The sequence below is a fragment of the Cheilinus undulatus genome, linkage group 5 (assembly GCF_018320785.1).
Source record: "Cheilinus undulatus linkage group 5, ASM1832078v1, whole genome shotgun sequence".
NCBI lineage: Eukaryota > Metazoa > Chordata > Actinopteri > Labriformes > Labridae > Cheilinus > Cheilinus undulatus.
In genome coordinates this window covers 47,177,153-47,195,630 of record NC_054869.1, presented here as the reverse complement: position 1 = coordinate 47,195,630, position 18,478 = coordinate 47,177,153, and the positions used below count along the sequence as shown (strand labels likewise).

General features: G+C 37.5%; 1 protein-coding gene across 1 annotated transcript; it reads left to right on the top strand.

The window, feature by feature from the left end:
* The first annotated feature begins 5,523 nt into the window (after nt 1-5,523).
* vamp5 (vesicle-associated membrane protein 5) lies at nt 5,524-16,704 on the top strand. Its single transcript, XM_041787959.1, has 3 exons — nt 5,524-5,808; nt 10,956-11,099; nt 15,179-16,704. Exons 1-3 carry the CDS (start codon nt 5,806-5,808, stop codon nt 15,335-15,337), a joined length of 306 nt encoding a protein of 101 aa, XP_041643893.1. The 5' UTR covers nt 5,524-5,805; the 3' UTR covers nt 15,338-16,704.
* Nucleotides 16,705-18,478: the final 1,774 nt, after the last annotated feature.

Genomic DNA, 18,478 nt, shown 5'->3' with positions numbered 1-18,478 from the left:
TATTTTCAAATCAAGCCAAATTAAACCAAATTAAGAATTTAAATCAGCAATTCTCTAATTAAACCAAATAAGGCAAAACTAAACCAAATTAGGCCAAATCAAATAATCAAATTAGGCAGTTTAGTTTTAAACTGAATTGAACCAAACTAAAGAGTCAGAAACCCCAAATTAAACCAAATTATTTAAAGTTACTTCAAATAGGATCAACTTAAATATTTACAGCACGAAGTGTGTAAATCAGCAGTCAGTAGTGTGGAATGTGCATGAGTGAAGATAATGTGTGTAAATGTTATAAAATGCAAACTGAACTAAACCTCAATCTCCCCAACTCCACTTTCTCTTCTTTCTCCATGTGAAACCTCTCCTGTTCATATTGCAAAAGTAACAGCTCTTTCTGTTGCTCAAAAGTTAAACTTGTAGCCTGACCAACAGCTGGTGCAGAAACTGAAAAAGGCACTGGCTCTGCCTCAACCTCCCCTTCAGGTAACATGCCCTGATCAAATAAAGACATCAAAACTGTTTTTTGAATCTCATCTTTACAACTCTTACCAGCAACAACAATGCTATAGTGGTCAGCTATTTCCGATAACTCTTCCTTTTTGCATGACTTCCTGTGTGACTACCAGTGTGCCTCACCACACCATTTGGGAACCACTGGTCTATACACATCATTGGAGAATGTTATAGATAAAGGCTTCTGTAAATACAGGAAATGCATACTGAGGAAACTCTCTTGACATGTTTATGAGGAAACACTGGAGGTTGGGTAAAAGTATGAAAACAAAACTTACAATGACAAAATGGCATAGAATAATTATAAACAAATTAAAGGTGTAAATTTAAAGTACTGAGTAGTGGCTAATTTAACCTAAAGTAAACTTGAAATTAAATACTTTCTCCCTTTACCTGAGTAGATTTTCAGACCAGTACTGTAACTGTACTTTTACTTGAGTACAATTGTTGTGTAACCTTGCAACGCTGATGGATATGCCTGTTTCCTTGTTTCTCACTGGCAAATCCATCCTGCAAAGCTCTCGTCTGAACTATATGGGCCCGGTCAGAAAGTGAACGACCAATCAGTGATGAGGGGCAGTACTTTCAGGCATGGCGGAGTCGTGACGTAAGCAAGCAGCAACAAGAGGCCGGTGCATTTATGGTGGAAGAGATTAGCGTGGATGCTGCTAAAGCGCCAGTTTTATCAGAACTTGATGACATTTCTTCGTTAAAAGAAGAACAAAGAACAGCAGTGAGTTGTTTTCTTTTCAAAAACGTTAAAAGTTGTGTACTGACATGTCAACAGTCACCATGGTTCGCGTTATTCCTCGGTAGTTGTGCACCTCTGTCGCGGCTACGTCACGTGTTTTGTTGCTCTGATTGGCCTGTGAAGATGTGACGGACAGATCATTCATCCAATCACACTCTGAGTTTTTTTTCAAAGCCTCTGCCCTTTCCAGATGGATGTGTGGCGTGTCAGGTTAACTGCACTTTTTCCACCTCTGCTACTAATTAGCTACTGGTTTGCAGACTACGGTGAGCATATGCTTCATTGGCAAGCCAATCTGCTTGACCTGAACCCAATAAAGAATCTCTGAGGTATTATCAAGAGGAAGATGAGAAATGCCAGACCAAACAATGGAAGCCAGCTAAAGGCCACTGTCAAGTAGCACTTCTATTGTGAATATGGTGTAAAATAGAAGAGTTTTACTAATATACACAGATCCTATATCCTAGATATAGAAATGCTTTTCTAATCACGTTCAACCAAAAAAGTGACACCAGTTCAACACAGGTTATCATTACTATAGCTTGAGTTATGTTAGGTTATCACATATCCAGCTTTAAACAGAAGCACTTACAAGACTGGGCTACTTCCTGTTTTCCTTGGCGAACAGCAGGGACTCTGAGTTTTAGTTTTTTATTTGTTCATGGCATACTGCTTCTGTGCAGCCCACCTTCACAGACAAACTCTCATTTCAGTTTTTACTGTAAAGGCAGCATGTCACCTTAAATTTCAGAATAGGAATGTTATAATAGAGATAATGTCAACCCTTCAACATGAAAACACAAACACTGCAATTAAATTCTGAAAGGAAAAATCCATTACACCTAAAATTACATAGTTTTCCCCAAAGTCATGTAATCTAGTCCACTACCTAGTGTCACTTGCTTTCTGAGAAACAGAAAATGTACTTAAATGAAGAAAAGAAATCTTTGAAATCTGACTGGGAAATTCTTTGATCTGTGAACGTTGGCTCAGGCCTTACAGAGGTATTTCGCCATTGGGGTCAATAATTTTTATTTACTGAACTTCATCCTTGATGTAAAGCAACATTATGACTAAAACAGGGAAATTATGCCTACATTTGTTTATGGTCTTGTAAGGAATTCCCTTAAAGGAACAAAAACTGCTTAAAACTTTAAAAAGGCACCAGATTTACCTCACTTCCTCTTTTTGATATTTCACTTTCCAAGCACCATGACCTCTTTTAGCTTTGGATCCAGTTTTGCTCATTCTCTTTTTTTTTTTTATACAGAATATAACACCTGTAGTTCAGCACTCATCTAGCAGCTCCTAACTGTCTAACTACAGTATGTCAGGTCAGTCAGGTACGAGAGCATGTGCCGGTTCGACACTTGGCCGCATCAGCCTTGGCCCTGCACAGCTCTGGCCTTCTGTATGTCAGCATGAATAAACTGAGGACCCAGAAGTAATTTTAACAAACCAAATGAGTGACGCAGTTGAGCTACAATGGATTCATGTCATCTTCCTGTCATATCATGAATAAAACATGAACCTCACTCACAACAGCAGCAGTAATGATCACGAGTCTGTGTGATCTCCATTTCCACTCAGTTTTGAAATTGTTGGTTTATTCTTCTGCAAATCAACATACCTTAAAACTTACAGTGCCTATATAAAACACTCATTCTCTTGGATGTTTCACCCTTTTATTAATTCTATAAATCAATCATGGTCAATATAATCTGGCTTTTTGACAAAAGAACATACAAAATAAACCATATTTGATGTCACAGTGAAAACAGACTTCGACAATGTAGAGTCAACACTCACCTTGTTGTCTTTAACCATTTCTGTGTAGTTTTTGCTGTATGCTTTAGGTCATAGTCTTGCTGAAGACAATGACCTAAATCTTCTCCCAGTTGTAGTTCTCTTGCAGACTGAATAAGATTGTCCTCCAGGATTTTCCTATTTTTTGCAGCATTCATTCTACCCTCTACCCTTACAAGCCTTCCAGGGCCAGCTGCCAAGAAGCATCCCCACAGCATAATGCTGCCACCACCATGCTTCACAGTGGGGATGATGTGTTTGTGGTGATGTTCAGTGTTTGGTGTCTGCAAAATGAAGCGTCTTGTCTGATAGCCAGAAAGCACCATTTTGACCTCATCAGGCCAAAGAACTTTCTCCTGCATGGCCATGGAGTCTCCCACATGCTTTTTAGCATGTAGTCCAGATTTAATCTGAGTTTTCATCAACAGTGGCTTTCTCTTTGCCACTCTTCCATAAAGTTTTAACTGGTGAAGAACCCAGCTAACAGTTGTTGTCTGCAGAGTCCCTCACATCTCAGCTGCTGAGATCAACTCTTTCAGAGTAGTCATAGGTGTCTTGGTGGCCTCTCTCACTAGTCTCCTTCTTGCACGGTCCCTCAGTTTGTGAGGATGGCCTGATGTAGGCAGATTTACACATGTGCATTATTGCTTCCATTACATGATGATGGCCTTAACTAACTTAACTTTTTTATATCCATCCCCTGACTTAAAGTTTTCAATAACCTTTTCTCTGAGTTGCCTGGAGTGTTCTTTTGTTGTAATGGTAGCCAGGAATACTGATTAACAAGTGCCTGGACCTTCCAGGGTTTTTTTCTGAATTTTCATTTGTCAAAAAAGCCAAATTACATAGAACTAGATGGGTTTATAAAATCAGTAAAATGGTAAAACATCCAAGAGGGTGAATACCTTTCATAGGAACTGTATATGAAATTATTCTTACAAAACTCAAGAGCAAATTTTAATGTGACTTATTGTTTTTGTGCGCAAATTAAAAAAACAATTCAGAAACTACAGCTTCCCCTTAAAACCTGCCTTTGTGCACAAATCTGAGCAAGCAATTAAACACTTCAGATCAAGCAGACATCTGAGCTCAGAAACAACCAGGACAAGGAGGCAGCTTTGAGCACAAAGGTGGGCTTTAAGGAAAAGTGTTTTTTTCTTAATTTAAGCACAAAACCAATAAGTCACATTCTCAAAATGTTGAAATGCATTCTTGAGTTGAGTAACAATAATGACTTTATAAACTGAGACATGAATGAACATGTTATTAGCTAGAGACAAGTGTTTTCAATGGAAAAAGAACTTCTGTTGACCTTTATACTATGTCAGTTATTGTGTGGAAATACTATCTACTGGGTACAAATACCCCTCTCTGTGCCATAGACATATCTTAAGTATTGGTGGTGATATCATGTGAATACTACTCATATTTTTCATCAGGGTGGACCATCACTGACTTTCTTGCACACTCCATAAGACGGCAACACCCATCAGTGACCCACCAGAGCAGTGAGTTGCAGCTAAGTCCTGAGAAGCCAGCCAGACAAGACTAGTTAATGGAAAAATATAAAAGGGAGGACAAATCTGACTTTAATGGTGTTAAAGTTTGTCTGCATTTTTATCATTCTTCTGATGTGCAGTTTTTCTTTCCATAGGCATGATCGACTTGTGGCAGTCTGAAGCAGTCTGCAGGCATGGAGTGTATTCAACAGTGAAGAAACGCTATTTTCTGTCAGTTGGTTGGGGGAAGGAAGGGGGGCAAATTCTCCAAAGAAATCCAAAGAAGAAAAGTGTCATGGTTTCTTGTCGAGACAGGTCTGAAGCCGCAAACTTTCCTTAGGACTGCCTATGTGCAAACTTGCTGTACTTTCATAACTCTCATTCCTTTTAGTGATTTCTGTGAAATGAAGGATTTTGTTTAGAAATGTTAAAACATTGCAGCTTCAGAAACAATGTAAAAGTCACTTTAAATAGAGAGATGGGATAGCTGCAGGATTGCTCCAAATCCTAAACCCAATGTTTTCTGCTAATTCTTTATAAAGTAAGAGCTATATTAACTAATAGATTGATATAAAATAATGCGTTAATAAAGCATTTACAATACTGGTAATAAATGATACATAAGTCCGTTTAGAATTCTGTTTAGTTTACGAGTTCACTAAACCCTTTACTAAAGCATTTTACAGCACTTACAGTATATTTGTATTAGGTTATAATACTTTTGTTGTGGTGACTATCCACCGGTGCCTTAAAGAGGAATCAATAAAGTTTTTTTCACCTCTGTATGACGCACATGTTGTTTTCTCTGAAACTTAGCCTTGTAGACTACCGTGAAAAGAAACCCAAAGCATTACATGAAATAACAACCTGTCTACAACAACCTACATCCGGGAAAGTCTGGTGTTTCACAGTCTGCGTATGGCCACGTGACCAAATTATCGATATTGTAACCTTTCCTGGACTACCGTGAACACATCACAGTCTCAAGTCCTGAAGATAACAGGGGCGGTTGAGAGAAGTGAAAGCGGCAGGGACGAGCTCTCAGTGGACGAGGATATCTGCGAAACCGACGGTCAGAAAATACTGCTGTCCTCTCAGAAAGCAAAGTTTTACTCTCAGCAAGGTTAAAAACTCCAGAGCTTGTTTGCTGTGTTTCCTGCTTCTGAGGTTAAGCGGAGTCGCTCTTTAAATGCATTCTGTTCGGTGACTACTGCTACAGAACAAGACGACACAGACATGGTAAGTCTATTGAGATTTTCGATATCACCTATGTATGTTAGTTTTATCGTTTATAGTTTTCAAAGAGTAAAGAAAGAGAGAACAAACTTTCTCACAGCAGGTAGAAACAACACATGTCCAGTCCTTCAACATGACAGTAAATTCAGCTGGCGTCTTCCGTCCTATTTAATCTCACTTTAAACTCAGTTTAAGCTTTTACACAGGAGTGGAAAAGGGCACGGCTATTGCAGTAAAATAAAGGGACAGTTAGTCTGGTTAACATTTTACTAAAGTTGAATTGAAAGTCCTGGTCTACAAATCTATTCAAGTAAAAGTAAGTCATGTAAAGTTCATTTTACGTTTCCAGCCCTAAGTAGCTGTTAGTGTAGAATGATTTTGAGAAATTAATAGGTGCCTCATCTTATGTATTTTCAACAAACACAAGCAACAGATCATTCTATATTATAACCAATGCATTATAAGCCAAAGTGGAAGTAGCACACAACTAATGTAGGCATGTAAAAATGCATTTACTCTGGTTAAAATTTTCTAAAGCAAAAGTCATAGTACAGCTTTATAGATCTACTCATGTAAAAGTAAAACATATTAAATTCAAAGTTTACTTAAAGCACTACGTAGCTACTGAGCAGTGGTACTGTAAAATCTTTCCTTACTGGCAAAAACAACAGATCTCCAACCAGGTTGTTCAGGTATAGACACACCTCTCTAGTAAACTAAAATCCATAGCAAAATTGATAGTAGGGCATAATGATTGGGGAAATAATCTAATTGTGTTTTTCCCCCTGTATTGTGATTGCGACTTGATATGCAATTACTATTTCTAAAGTTTCTCATCTTATGTATTCCCCAACAAACACAAGCAATAAGTCATTATATTTTATAACCAACACAATATTATATCAAATTACAGTTGAACAATTTTGGAAAAAAAGAAATAGCTAACTGTGGTAATTTTGACTTGTATCAAAAATTGGATATGAATTGTATTGAAGGGAGTGATGATTTTGATATCATTCTCATATTCAATAAGAAAAATGTACGAAAATGAAGAAATTAGGATTTCTTTGTAGACTATTCTAGAATAAAATGGCACTTGATTGATTGCATGTCTACACTTTTCAAAATGTTCAATATTTTACAGTATGACAGAGCTGCAGTAACTCTTGAATTTGTGGCAACGGGGGTCTCCTCTGGCAAGAACAAGGCAGAGAGTCTGCCTCAAAGCCAGGCAATGAATATTGATGCATGAGATGCACCATGCGCCCTTTAGGAGCACAAACAGGAACTCTAACTCGGTGGATAACTTCTCTCATAGTGCAAATGCATACATTTAGACCAACAGCATAGCACCAGAAGCATGCGTCAAAGATCAGGGATCACAGTACAACAGTTAACATCAAAACACACCTAAACACATTTAAACACATCTTCAAACTCTGCCCAAGGGCATGATGGGAAACTATTACCATACATCCCCCCAGATTTAACATTTCGGTGGGGGGAGTGTAGATCAATTGACTCTTTAAAGAGTGGAACTAACACTGGTGGGTCAACACTGTCAAATAACTCCAACACTGAAGATCACTCAGAGTGGAGTTAGGATTGCACTTTGGAAGTAAAAATCAACTTTGAAAGTTTAACCTTGAGATATCAACACTCCAGTTTTTGCTGTGTCCAACAGCTGTTTTAGGATGTGATGTGGAATCATTCTCTCTCTATGTGCTACTGTGAAGTCAACAGAAAGTACAAGAGTAAAGTACAGTTACTCTGGTTAAATTTTACTTAAGTAGAAGCAAAAGTGCTGATTTCAAAAGGTACTTAAACAGTACAAGCACATAAAAAAATCTACTCAATTACAGCAGTTTGAGTGATTTAGTTACCTTTCACCCCTTAATATTAAAATAAATATGCAACTTTTACTTCCTAGCATATTATGTTAGGATGATATAATATGATGCATGACTCACTATGAATGCATATCGTTATTTATCACAGTAGTAAAGTGACTGGTTGTTTTGACTGCTGGCCTTGTCATGGTCATCATGAAAAATTGGGCTGAACAATTTTGAAAACTGAGATTATTTTGACTCATATTGCAAATGCAATGTGAACAGTTGTATTGATGGGAATAATTATTTATGCAATTTTAGTTTTAAATAAAAGAAACATTTGCAAAATTATAAAAGTAAAATTTTGCAAACTATTCTGGAGAAAAATATGCTTTAATATATGCATGATTTGTAGGGCATAACATCTCTGCTGCAAGAAAATTGTAAGAAACAGATTTTTTTGACACGCATCCAAGGTCAAAGATACATTGCAACTTCTGCATATAAAATCTGGATTATTTGTCCAGCTTTAGTAGCAACTGAGGAGTTGTAGAGTAAAATATGAACTTTCCTTGTTGCCAATAACAACATGAGAATATTGATCATGTACCTGTTTCTTCAGGGAAATCTACTGTGCAGTCTGTAAAGGTGGAAAAAAGGAGTTTGTACTCAAGTAAAAGGACAGTTCCCCTGGTTAAAACTTACTTAAGTAGAAGTAAAAAAAAAATAGCTTTTTTCAAATGCATTTAAAATACAAGTTCAAGAGCCCAAACCAACTACTCAGTTGTAGCATTTAGAATAAATGTGGAGTTACTTTCCACCTCTGCTTTTACAGAGGACTTTGAGTTCATGTTGGAACAAGTTTTTAAAGAATTTAACTGAATCATTCAACTAAAAGCGAAACAATGAAATCATGTGAAACAAATATCTGTAGCCCACAGTTCATTATAAAAAGTGACCATGACTAAAGCTGATGAATACACAAACGTCTTTTTAATAGATAGGTATGGGTTAAATTAGAGGTTAAGCATAAATAAACTACTTTTGTTTTGAAAGGAGTACCACACTAGCCGTAATGATCCAGCTATAACAATGTAGGTGTGGTTTCTTGGTAATGCCAGGTACTCTAATGCAGGCAGGAGGGAAAGAGAGAGAGAGTGGGGAGGAAGGAAGTAAGGAGGGGAACTGGAATGGGCAGCAGTTCCTGAGAAAAGATGTCAACTGAGTTTAAACACAGGCTCATATTCAGCTGTGCTTGCTTGATATTCATTGTTCCTTTATACAACTGAAAGGTGTAGAGTCTGCACTTCCTTGAGTACTGTGAACTTGTACACCTACAGTAACCTCTAACAGGAAGTGACAGCCAAACCAAGGTGCTGAGAGCGAACTTATTTGGTTCTGTTTTTTGCTCTCCTTTTCCTGTCAACATCTGAGATGGGGACTTCCTCTCATTCCTCATGATACAAACTACATTATGGTCCACCTTCTCTCTCCTGGGTTCTTATCAGCCTGTCTCTACCCTTGTTGTTTTGCCTATCTGTCTTTATCCACTGCTGTTTTTCATTTTTCTTTCATTTTCTTCTGAAACTGGAAAAGCCTGTTCTTCTTCATTTTTCTTTAATCATATAACTCATCTCTGCCTGTGCTTCAGCTCTGAGTTCAGTTGCTCCTGTTTTAAAAATGCTTCCATGTATGCTGAAAAGTTTGCTCTGAATCTTGGTTCTGTCTGCTTAACAGGCATGTCACATCATGACCTAAATTCACTACAGGATTGTATGTGTTTAGAAAACAAACGTGAATCCAGTCTGAGCTTTCTCAAACAAGCAGGTTAATTTGTTTTGCCAACATGGCTGAACAACTATTCCGGAGACGTTGGGACATCGTGTAAAATGTGAATACAACATAGTACAGTGATTAACATATTCTTTTCAATCTTAAATCCAATTGAATGCAGCACAAAAATATTTGTTTTGGTGGGACAGCAGCATAAAAAGTCTCCAAAAGTTGGGGAATCAAAAAACTGGAACAACAGAAGGGCTGGGAAATTAATAGCACATTAGATTAAATCACAATATGGCCTGCTGAAATTTTCAAATTGCAGAGAGTGCTATACTTCTTTAGCCTGAGGTGTGTCAAAATAACAGTTTCATACATTTTTGCAGGGATTTTTTGTTCTACACATTATGCAAACATTCAGATGTTTAACAAAAATCCTGCTTTTCTTCTTCATATATTTGTTCTTGTTTTTAATTGAAAAATAAAAAAACAAAGAAATGATTGACCCCTTTAATATAGCAGTTGATATCAGATTACATTGTGTGAGCCAAAATTGCAATTAGATTGTTTTTTGAAATTCTTTATTCCTAGTTAAATCAATTTTTGTGCTGGTTATAATAAAGTATGATTCATTGATTGTGTTTTTTGAACAACACATTAAAAATAATCACATACTAAATCTAAATCGCGATATTGGGGAAAAGAAGGTTGAAATTAGATTGTCTTGCAAATCATTCAGCCCTAAACGATACACAAGTCCATTCATCCATCTTATTCCGCTTATCTGGGGTAGAGTCGCAACGGCAGCAGGTGAAGTAAGTCAGTCCAGATGTCCCTCTCCCCAGCTCCTCCTGAAGAGGTCCCGGGGCATTCCCAGGCCGAATGGGATATATAATCCCTCAAGCAAGTTCCAGTCTGCCCCAGAGTCTCTGCCCAGTGGACATACCCAGAAGACCTCCACAGGGATGCGACCAGGAGGCATCCTGATCAGATGCCCGAACCACCTCAGCTGGATCCTTTCAGTGTGAAGGAGCAGCGGCTCTACTTCAAGCTCCGTTCAGATGTCTGAGCTCCTCACCCTGTCTCTTTGGCTTAGCCCAGAGGAATCTTATCTTACTCTGCCATAAAGCCCAGATCAGGGGAGGGCTGCAGTCCTTCTGAAACTTTGTCCTGTCTCCACACAGAGATGAAATAGGAGTGAAAACTTTTTGTGGAGCGTTGACAAGGAGTGAGTGTTGGGATTCTGATACTACGCCCATTTTAAACAAATGCAGGTCTTCTACAAAGTGGCTCTTCCTCTTATTTTTTAAACAGTTTACCGTTTAACATACTAACTCCACATTGCCATGTATTGCTGGACTGTACCTTCACAATCTGTCTTCCATGGTGCCAAGGACTTTTGTTTACCATGAATCAGTCTTTTACTGTTGTAAAGTTCAGTCATTATGAGTTCATAAAAATACCTGACAAAAGTCCTGAAAGAATGCGTTGATCCTGCTAATGTCTGTCTCTGAAATCCTGCTGTGTATCTTGATTGTGCAGGAAAATGGGAAGAGCCGCCTGGAGCAGGTTCAGGAGGATGTGGAGGAGGTGAAGGGCATCATGCTTGAAAACCTAAACAAAACTGAAGAGAGAGGTGACAAATTGGAAGACCTGGAGAATAGGGCTGATGTCCTGTTGGCAAAGGTAGCGTCACTTGGAAAAGTTCATGTTAAAAAAGATGCAGTCTTAATGTTTCTTCTTAACTGTGTTTGTAAGGTAAGTGACTGCAGAGTATGGTACACAGACTCCCTCTCTACTGGAGCCTAGTGACCAAAAATAGGAAATGTCATATTGATGTCTAAAAATACGCCTTAGGTGGAGCTGGAGAGGAAAACAAATGTACAATTTACATCCTGATGGTGTTTTATGGGACTATTTTTAGAGAGGTATTTCCTATTGTTTCCTAAGATGAATGAAGTAAGCTGGTCTCCCTGGGTATGACAAAGTGAGTCCAGGACATGCCACAAGGCAAATGTCCGTCCGGGGGTCAGAAATCAGGTCACACTATTCCCACATAGCCTTGATGGCCTGTGTTACATAATACTGTTATGAAGGGAACTAGAAAAACATACAGACAGAGGGCTTGAGTTTGTTTCTAGAACCAGTTTGGTTCACTTTGTGATTGCCTGGTTTAAAGTTTTTAACTTGGAAAGCAGGTCTAAGATTTATGCTTACTCATAGAGGCCCCTAAGGATAAATAAAAAAATAGAGCTACTAAAAATAAAATTATAAAACTTGAGGATGCAGCAAATAATTTTTTTAAATCTGGAAATAAAAGTGCAAATAAGCATATGTGATTCACAACATGCTGAGCATTATCAATGCATCCTTTGGTCTCCCAAAGCTCTTGTGCATTTACATGGTCTTAGCAGTCACATTTAAAAGCCTTATCCTGGCTGAGATCACATTTAAAAGCTTTATCCTGGCTGAGATCACATTTAAAAGCTTTATCCTGGCTGTGATCACATTTAAAAGCCTTATACTGCCTGTGATCACATTTAAAAGCCTTATCCTGGCTGAGATCACATTTAAAAGCTTTATCCTGGCTGTGATCACATTTAAACGCCTTATATGGTTGTGATCACATTTAAAAGCCTTATCCTGGCTGAGATCACATTTAAAAGCCTTATCCTTGCTGTGATCACATTTAAAAACCTTATCCTGGCTGTGATCACATTTAAAAGCCTTATCCTGGCTGAGATCACATTTAAAAGCCTTATCCTGGCTGAGATCACATTTAAAAGCCTTATCCTGGCTGAGATCACATTTAAAAGCCTTATCCTGGCTGAGATCACATCTAAAAGCCTTATCCTGGTTATGGTCTTCTTTAGGATATGGTATTTACATGTACAGAGCAATCTGGTTTTCAAATCCTTGTATACATGATAAATACTAGTCTTCCAATTTTGTGATTACTGCAAAGATGCTGTCTTATGTATTAGGGCTGTCAAAAGATTAACAATTTAAATCATGACTAATCTCAGGATTTCTGTAGTTAATTACAATTAATCGCACCCTATTTATAGCATCCAAAATTTCCACTGCATTGCATTTAAAACCAGTTTGTGTCATTTTGGTTTTTTCTTCTGGCTGAGGCCCTGTCCACACAGAGACAAATTCAGGAGTATACGCAAAAGTTTTTTGTCATATCGATGTTTCATCCACACGGAAACAGTGTTTTGGGAGGCCGTAAAAGCTACTTTTTGAAACCGGGCCCCAGAGAGAACAAATCCGTAAATGCTTACTGTTTCATCTCCGTGTGGACAGCCAACCGCATTTTTCTTGAAACGATTACGTCACACATAGCGTAGCCCACTTACGCTGCATGCTATTGAACTTATTATGGCTTTTACAGCAAAATCTGATTCTCCTTTACCACCACAGTGAACAGCAGACACCAGATGTTCTTAAATCCAACATGGAGAACAACCAGAAGGGGAACTAGAAGAAAGTTTGTGGCAGTTTTCTGTGATCTCCTTCTCGCTTTTGGTGGATTTCCGTGGCAGTGTTACAGTGCCACGTACAGGGTTAGCATATGTACTACAGCGCTTTTAGTCGTTTTCAGTGGTTCTGTGCGACATTTCCTGAAACAACCTCATATTTAGGAAAACTTTTCAAAACGAAATGGAAACATAACATTTGTCTCCATGGACAAGGCCTAAAACAAAGGCTAAGAGACTTCCTATTTGTCTGCAGACTTGCTTTCATAGGTAGCCTGAAGATTTGAACATGAACTTGAACACAAAAAAAGGGACTATTTTTATGAACTGAAAAGAAAATAGGCGAACAGTTAAAAGGTAAAGGTTTGATAAGAAATAGTTTAGATGACTTTTGACTTGTCCACTTAGCTGTCTTTGAGTTTATAAAAAATATATAAATATATATATATATATATTTATTTATTTATATATATATATATATATATATATATATATATATATATATATATATATATATATATATATTAGGGGTGTCAAGATTAATCACGTTAATCAGGATTAATCAAGGTCTACAACGAGCACAATATTTATATTTTTCACTATTAATTGCATGCTTTATTAGCCCTTTAATAAACATTGGTTCAGGCACGTCACTGTCCTCATGCACTCACAGTGATGAAAAATAAGTCCAGCACTGCTCCTTAGGCCGGCTCAGACTACACAAATTCAGCTGGATTTACTGTTCATCATTTAAACTCGGGACCAATTTGGTGCCTCAGGGACGCTCTTGTCTAGTATGAAACCCTGACCTGACGTCAGTGCTGTGTATCTTGACTCCTACCAATACAAGAGCATTTTCTCCTTGTCTTTCTGTTATCATTTACCTGATGGACTCTACACAAATCCCCACTTTTTCTCCCTCTTAAAATTTATGAATACATACAGTGATTTTCTTGACATATCACTTTCATACCTCAAGTTTTCTGAAGGAGAGCCGGTCCACATTGTCCTCCTCTTGATTAATCAGGAAGAGTCCATAATTGTTTCTGGTTTGTATTTCTTTTTGCCAGAGTAAACAACCATTAGCATCACACAGAGCGCTTCTCTTGCAGCATTAATTGACACTCTTGGACACATCTCCCCTCTGACAACCTGTGACCTTGCACACAATTGAGGAGACAGTGGTGACGTCAGCATTGATGAGCGGTCTGGATCACACTTGTAATGCGGCCAGGCTGTCAGCCAAGATTTTAGTCACATGGTGCTGTCGTCAATTACCAAAAAAGCATGTAGTCTGAGCCGGACCTTTAATCTCTCATTTAATTTTGAACAAACAAACAAAAAAAAAAACACAGACAGCTCTGTGGACAAGTTAGAAGACATCTGAACTGTTTTGATGTTCCCTTATATCATTTTTAATCCTTTTTCGTGGTTAAGTTCATGTAAAAATCTTCCATCTGCCTATAATAGTTGGCCTGTATCCAAACAGGAAGTCTATTAATCATAGTTAAAGACAGTAAAAAATCAAAAATGACACGAAAACATTTAAAATGCAAATTAATGGGATTTTTCAATGCAGTATTGGGTGTGATTATTCATGATTACCTACAGAAATTCTCCTCATTTCCAACAAAGAAGAAGAGAATGATGGGAAATATTAAACATGTCCTAAGCCCTGACTGGTGTCAGTTTATCATTGCCACCATATAATACTAGGGGGCAATGGGTGAACATCCTGTCTGTAGTCGAGTTTCATTCTTTTATTACCAAAAGACAAAACTCATTGTCTTCTGTCACTTTAGAAGTAAGACTCCTTACCATGTTTTGTTGCCGATACTTTGGCTTGCTTGGCTGAGGCCACACCTGCACAGGTACTCAGCAGATGTTCGAAAACAGAGTAAGGCACCTGCAGCAAAATTAGGTTTCCCCAAGTCGAGATATAATGTTTAGGTCGCCATGTAAACACACTCAGTGAAGCTTTTTATTGTCTTTGCTGTTTCAAAGTCAGATGAACGGGGGAAAAAGGCTGAGAAATCAGAGCTACACTGGTCAAGGTAGCAGAAACAAAACATGACTTCAAAAGTTTAATGGGTTGTGTGTGTCAAGTTAGTTTAAAGTTTAAGATATGAGTCACTGGCTTCTTCAGAATGGGAAATGTTGCTAAGTTGCCTTTGAAATGCTGTGATAAAATCATTTAGATTTATTTTTCATGTTTATTAGACATTAAAGAGTATTATTACTGCATTGTATAACATCATCTACATGTTTTTTTTTTCATTTCAGAGTAAAAATTTCGAAAAGACTGCAAATCAGGTGAAGCAAAAGAAGAGGTGGGAGAACAGGAGGATGAAAGTGGTGTTCATTGCAATCGGAGTGGCAGTTGGCCTCGTCATTGTTGGACTTATAATCTTTGCCATTGTTAACAGCACAGGAGAACAGTAATGTGATAGAAATGACATCTGAACTGAGCGACATGATGAGGATGAAGAGAAGAGCAAAAATGTGTACAGACGTCTGCAACTCACTGAACTGCTAAGTGTCTGAAATAGTTGAAATAGTGAGTTTCTACTGTATCTATTTAGGGGTCACTATCACCCCAGTCCTGCTTAGTCCTCTGTTGATATGGTACCAGCGATTGATCGGCTGCATCTTAATAGTCATAAGCACAAATCATGATGAGGATCAGATCTACGTCAGAACTGACTGCCCCCGACCCCTGTTCCCGTCCCCAGGTGAAGCTAATGAGTGAAATGTCATATTCTGACTAATATTATTAGACTGCAGCTTTTCTAATTTATAGTACAGAGGGATTTAACACAAGGCCACATTAAAAAAATGAACATTTCTTCTTGGTCGTCAGAAAGTTTCAAATCAGAAAAGATTAACTGGTATTCTGTCCCATCAAATTTCCTCTACAAAAAAGTCTGCTTCATTAAAATGTCAATAAATCTGTTACAGAGTGTCATGATCTCTACATGTCTGCGTACAGATTTATGTCCTGAAATATTCATGCGTTGCTTATGTTTGGTGTTTTGACTTTGTAAGTGAAAACAAATAGTTAATCACTTTTGTGCTGATTGTTTTTTTTTTTTTTTGTCATTCATAAAGGATTCACATAAATTTCTGACTTTTGAAAGTCTGCTTTGTTTCATGACCACTGTAATACAGAACAGAGACAGAGACAGGCTTTTCACAGCATGTTCTTGTTGTTTTCAATGTTCTGGGAATGTTATGACTCAGTGAAATATAACAAATCCTCCGACAACATGTAATAACAGAGTGTGTGTGTTCAGTGATGTAATGAAAGGAGATAAGTTCAAAGAGCCAGCTGGAGTCAAGTCTATTAAATGATAAAAAAAATAAAACCCACAATTTTAATACTGAAGCACCAAAGCACTCAGATTGATCTGATTTATGTCACTCCTAAAATATGTAAACACCCGCATGCTGTCCAACTTTTTAAAAGGATGTATTTTTTTGCAAGTTGGACCGTGTGCGGGTGTTTACCTTTGAACTGTTTGCTGGATACCCTGCCCTCCGACGCACCTGTCCTGAGAAATAGGTGTGTGAAGTAACCTTTCCATAGTGACTCCTAAAATATGCCCATATAAACCTCTTTATGATGATGATGACAATCAGCTCAAAACAACCAATAGCAACAGTAAGATAAGCTCTTTGACATTGGCAGAGATTTGTTGTTTTTCATGGGTGCAACCCACATACTCAGCTCTGCTCCCCATCCCACAAATACATGTTCCTTACAAATATGGCACTATTTTAAAGGGAAATAAACAGGCTTCCCAACTGTGTGATTTATTGCCAAGAAGCACTGTTACAACAAATAATCTATCAAAATAAATTTCCCAACACCTCCCAGGTGGAGTTATGGGGATATGGACATGCTTCCATGAGTTACAGTCATTTTTAAACAATTTATTTTTCTTATCACTGATTTAGTCATTCACCTAGCTGACTCAGTTTGTTCTGTTGTTCCAGTAAAGCTATATTATCCAACAGCATCCAGAGATCCTTCATTTTACTTTAACTTTTGCTATATTGTCTCTTTAGAGGCATTAGCGATGAAGCCAAACATGTCAAAAATACTATACCTATATGCAGTCAGTGTTTCAGCTACAAGTTCATACTTTTATTGGCTTCAAAAAGCAGATTATATATTTTTATCTTATCTATTTTTGCTTCTCAGTGTAAACTGAGCATGTGTGTCCCAGCTAGAAGAGTTAGAAACCAAAAAGACCACAGCACTGTTTAATATTAGTTAATAAAGATTGGCAAATTTATTATGGACCACTTGTTATTAATAATTTTTATATTTTTGAGGTAAAACGTGTTTGAGTTTAAATAAAAATGAGCCCTTCTGCTAAAATGATGTATGTATTCTAAGTGAAGTAGTATTTCTCCTCTGAGCTTATAATACTAAGTAAACAGGAAAATATGGGGTGACAAAAAAATGTTCAGAAAACCACATTAACACAAGTTCAGATCAAACACAGGATGTCTGTGCTTCTGTTGATACGGCTCCCTTGTCAGGGTCTCCTTAAAGAACTTTCACCTTGAGTTCCTTTGTCCTATCCTGCCCCCTGCTGGTGAAGGGCTGCCACAACATTCTGAAAAATCAGAAAAAAGTCTAAGGCTAAAAGCAACAATGCACACCATGAATTAAAAAAAGTAATAGAGAAAAAGATACCTGTCTTTATAATATTAAGTAGACATTGGTCTGTGTTCCAAAATAACTATTCATTACCTATTCAAAGTTTACAGATTTAATAGCAGGATGTGATTTTTCCTCCCTCATTGTCATTCTATGGGAAAGAACTTTGCCTCTTATTGTTATTTCTAGAACTTCCATCTGGCCCAGAGGCATTTCAAAAATGTTAGTATGTGATGAGTCTGAGGTATGATGCATCACACTGACTCCTTCCCTCCACATTCACACTGATGGCTAAAGCTACTATACTTACCATTAATTTATCACAGTCATATCTATCCATCCACACACCTCCGACACAGCAGTGGAGGCAGTTTTGAGATTACACATTAACATGTGACTGCAGGAGCTGATCAAACCTCTGACCCTCCTGTTGAGGGACAACTGACTATACCTGCTGAGCCACAGTATTTGGGTAGAAGTATTTCAGATTTGTGTATATCTCCCTAAAGGACCATTTGAAATAATTTCTTTACTTTAATTGTTTCTTTAATTATTTGAAACCATCTGTTTACCAGTAATTATTTGTGGTTTAAATATGGTTATAAATGAATACATGTATGTTTTTCCTTTAAGAATGTGCATTTTGGATATTTGGTCTGTAGAAGCATCTTTGTTAGTTTCTACTAAAGTGATGTAGAGCTTGTAAAAAGAAGAAATCAACACAAGCACAAGGTCCAAGTGGTTACTCTATCTATATTTCTGATTTTGTCTTTTACATCTGTATTTGCAAGTAGTTTATTTTCATCCAGTTTTCATATGTATGTCTTTATTTAATAAAATTGAACAAAAAAAGAGAGAAAGGAGAGCTGCCATCCAAGTGGGTGTGCTCTGAAAAGTAAATCAATAACCCTTAC

Coding starts and splice junctions, on each gene's coding strand:
- vamp5 (XM_041787959.1), top strand. Junction 11,100..15,178: donor CTGATGTCCTGTTGGCAAAG/GTAGCGTCACTT, acceptor TTTTCATTTCAG/AGTAAAAATTTCGAAAAGAC.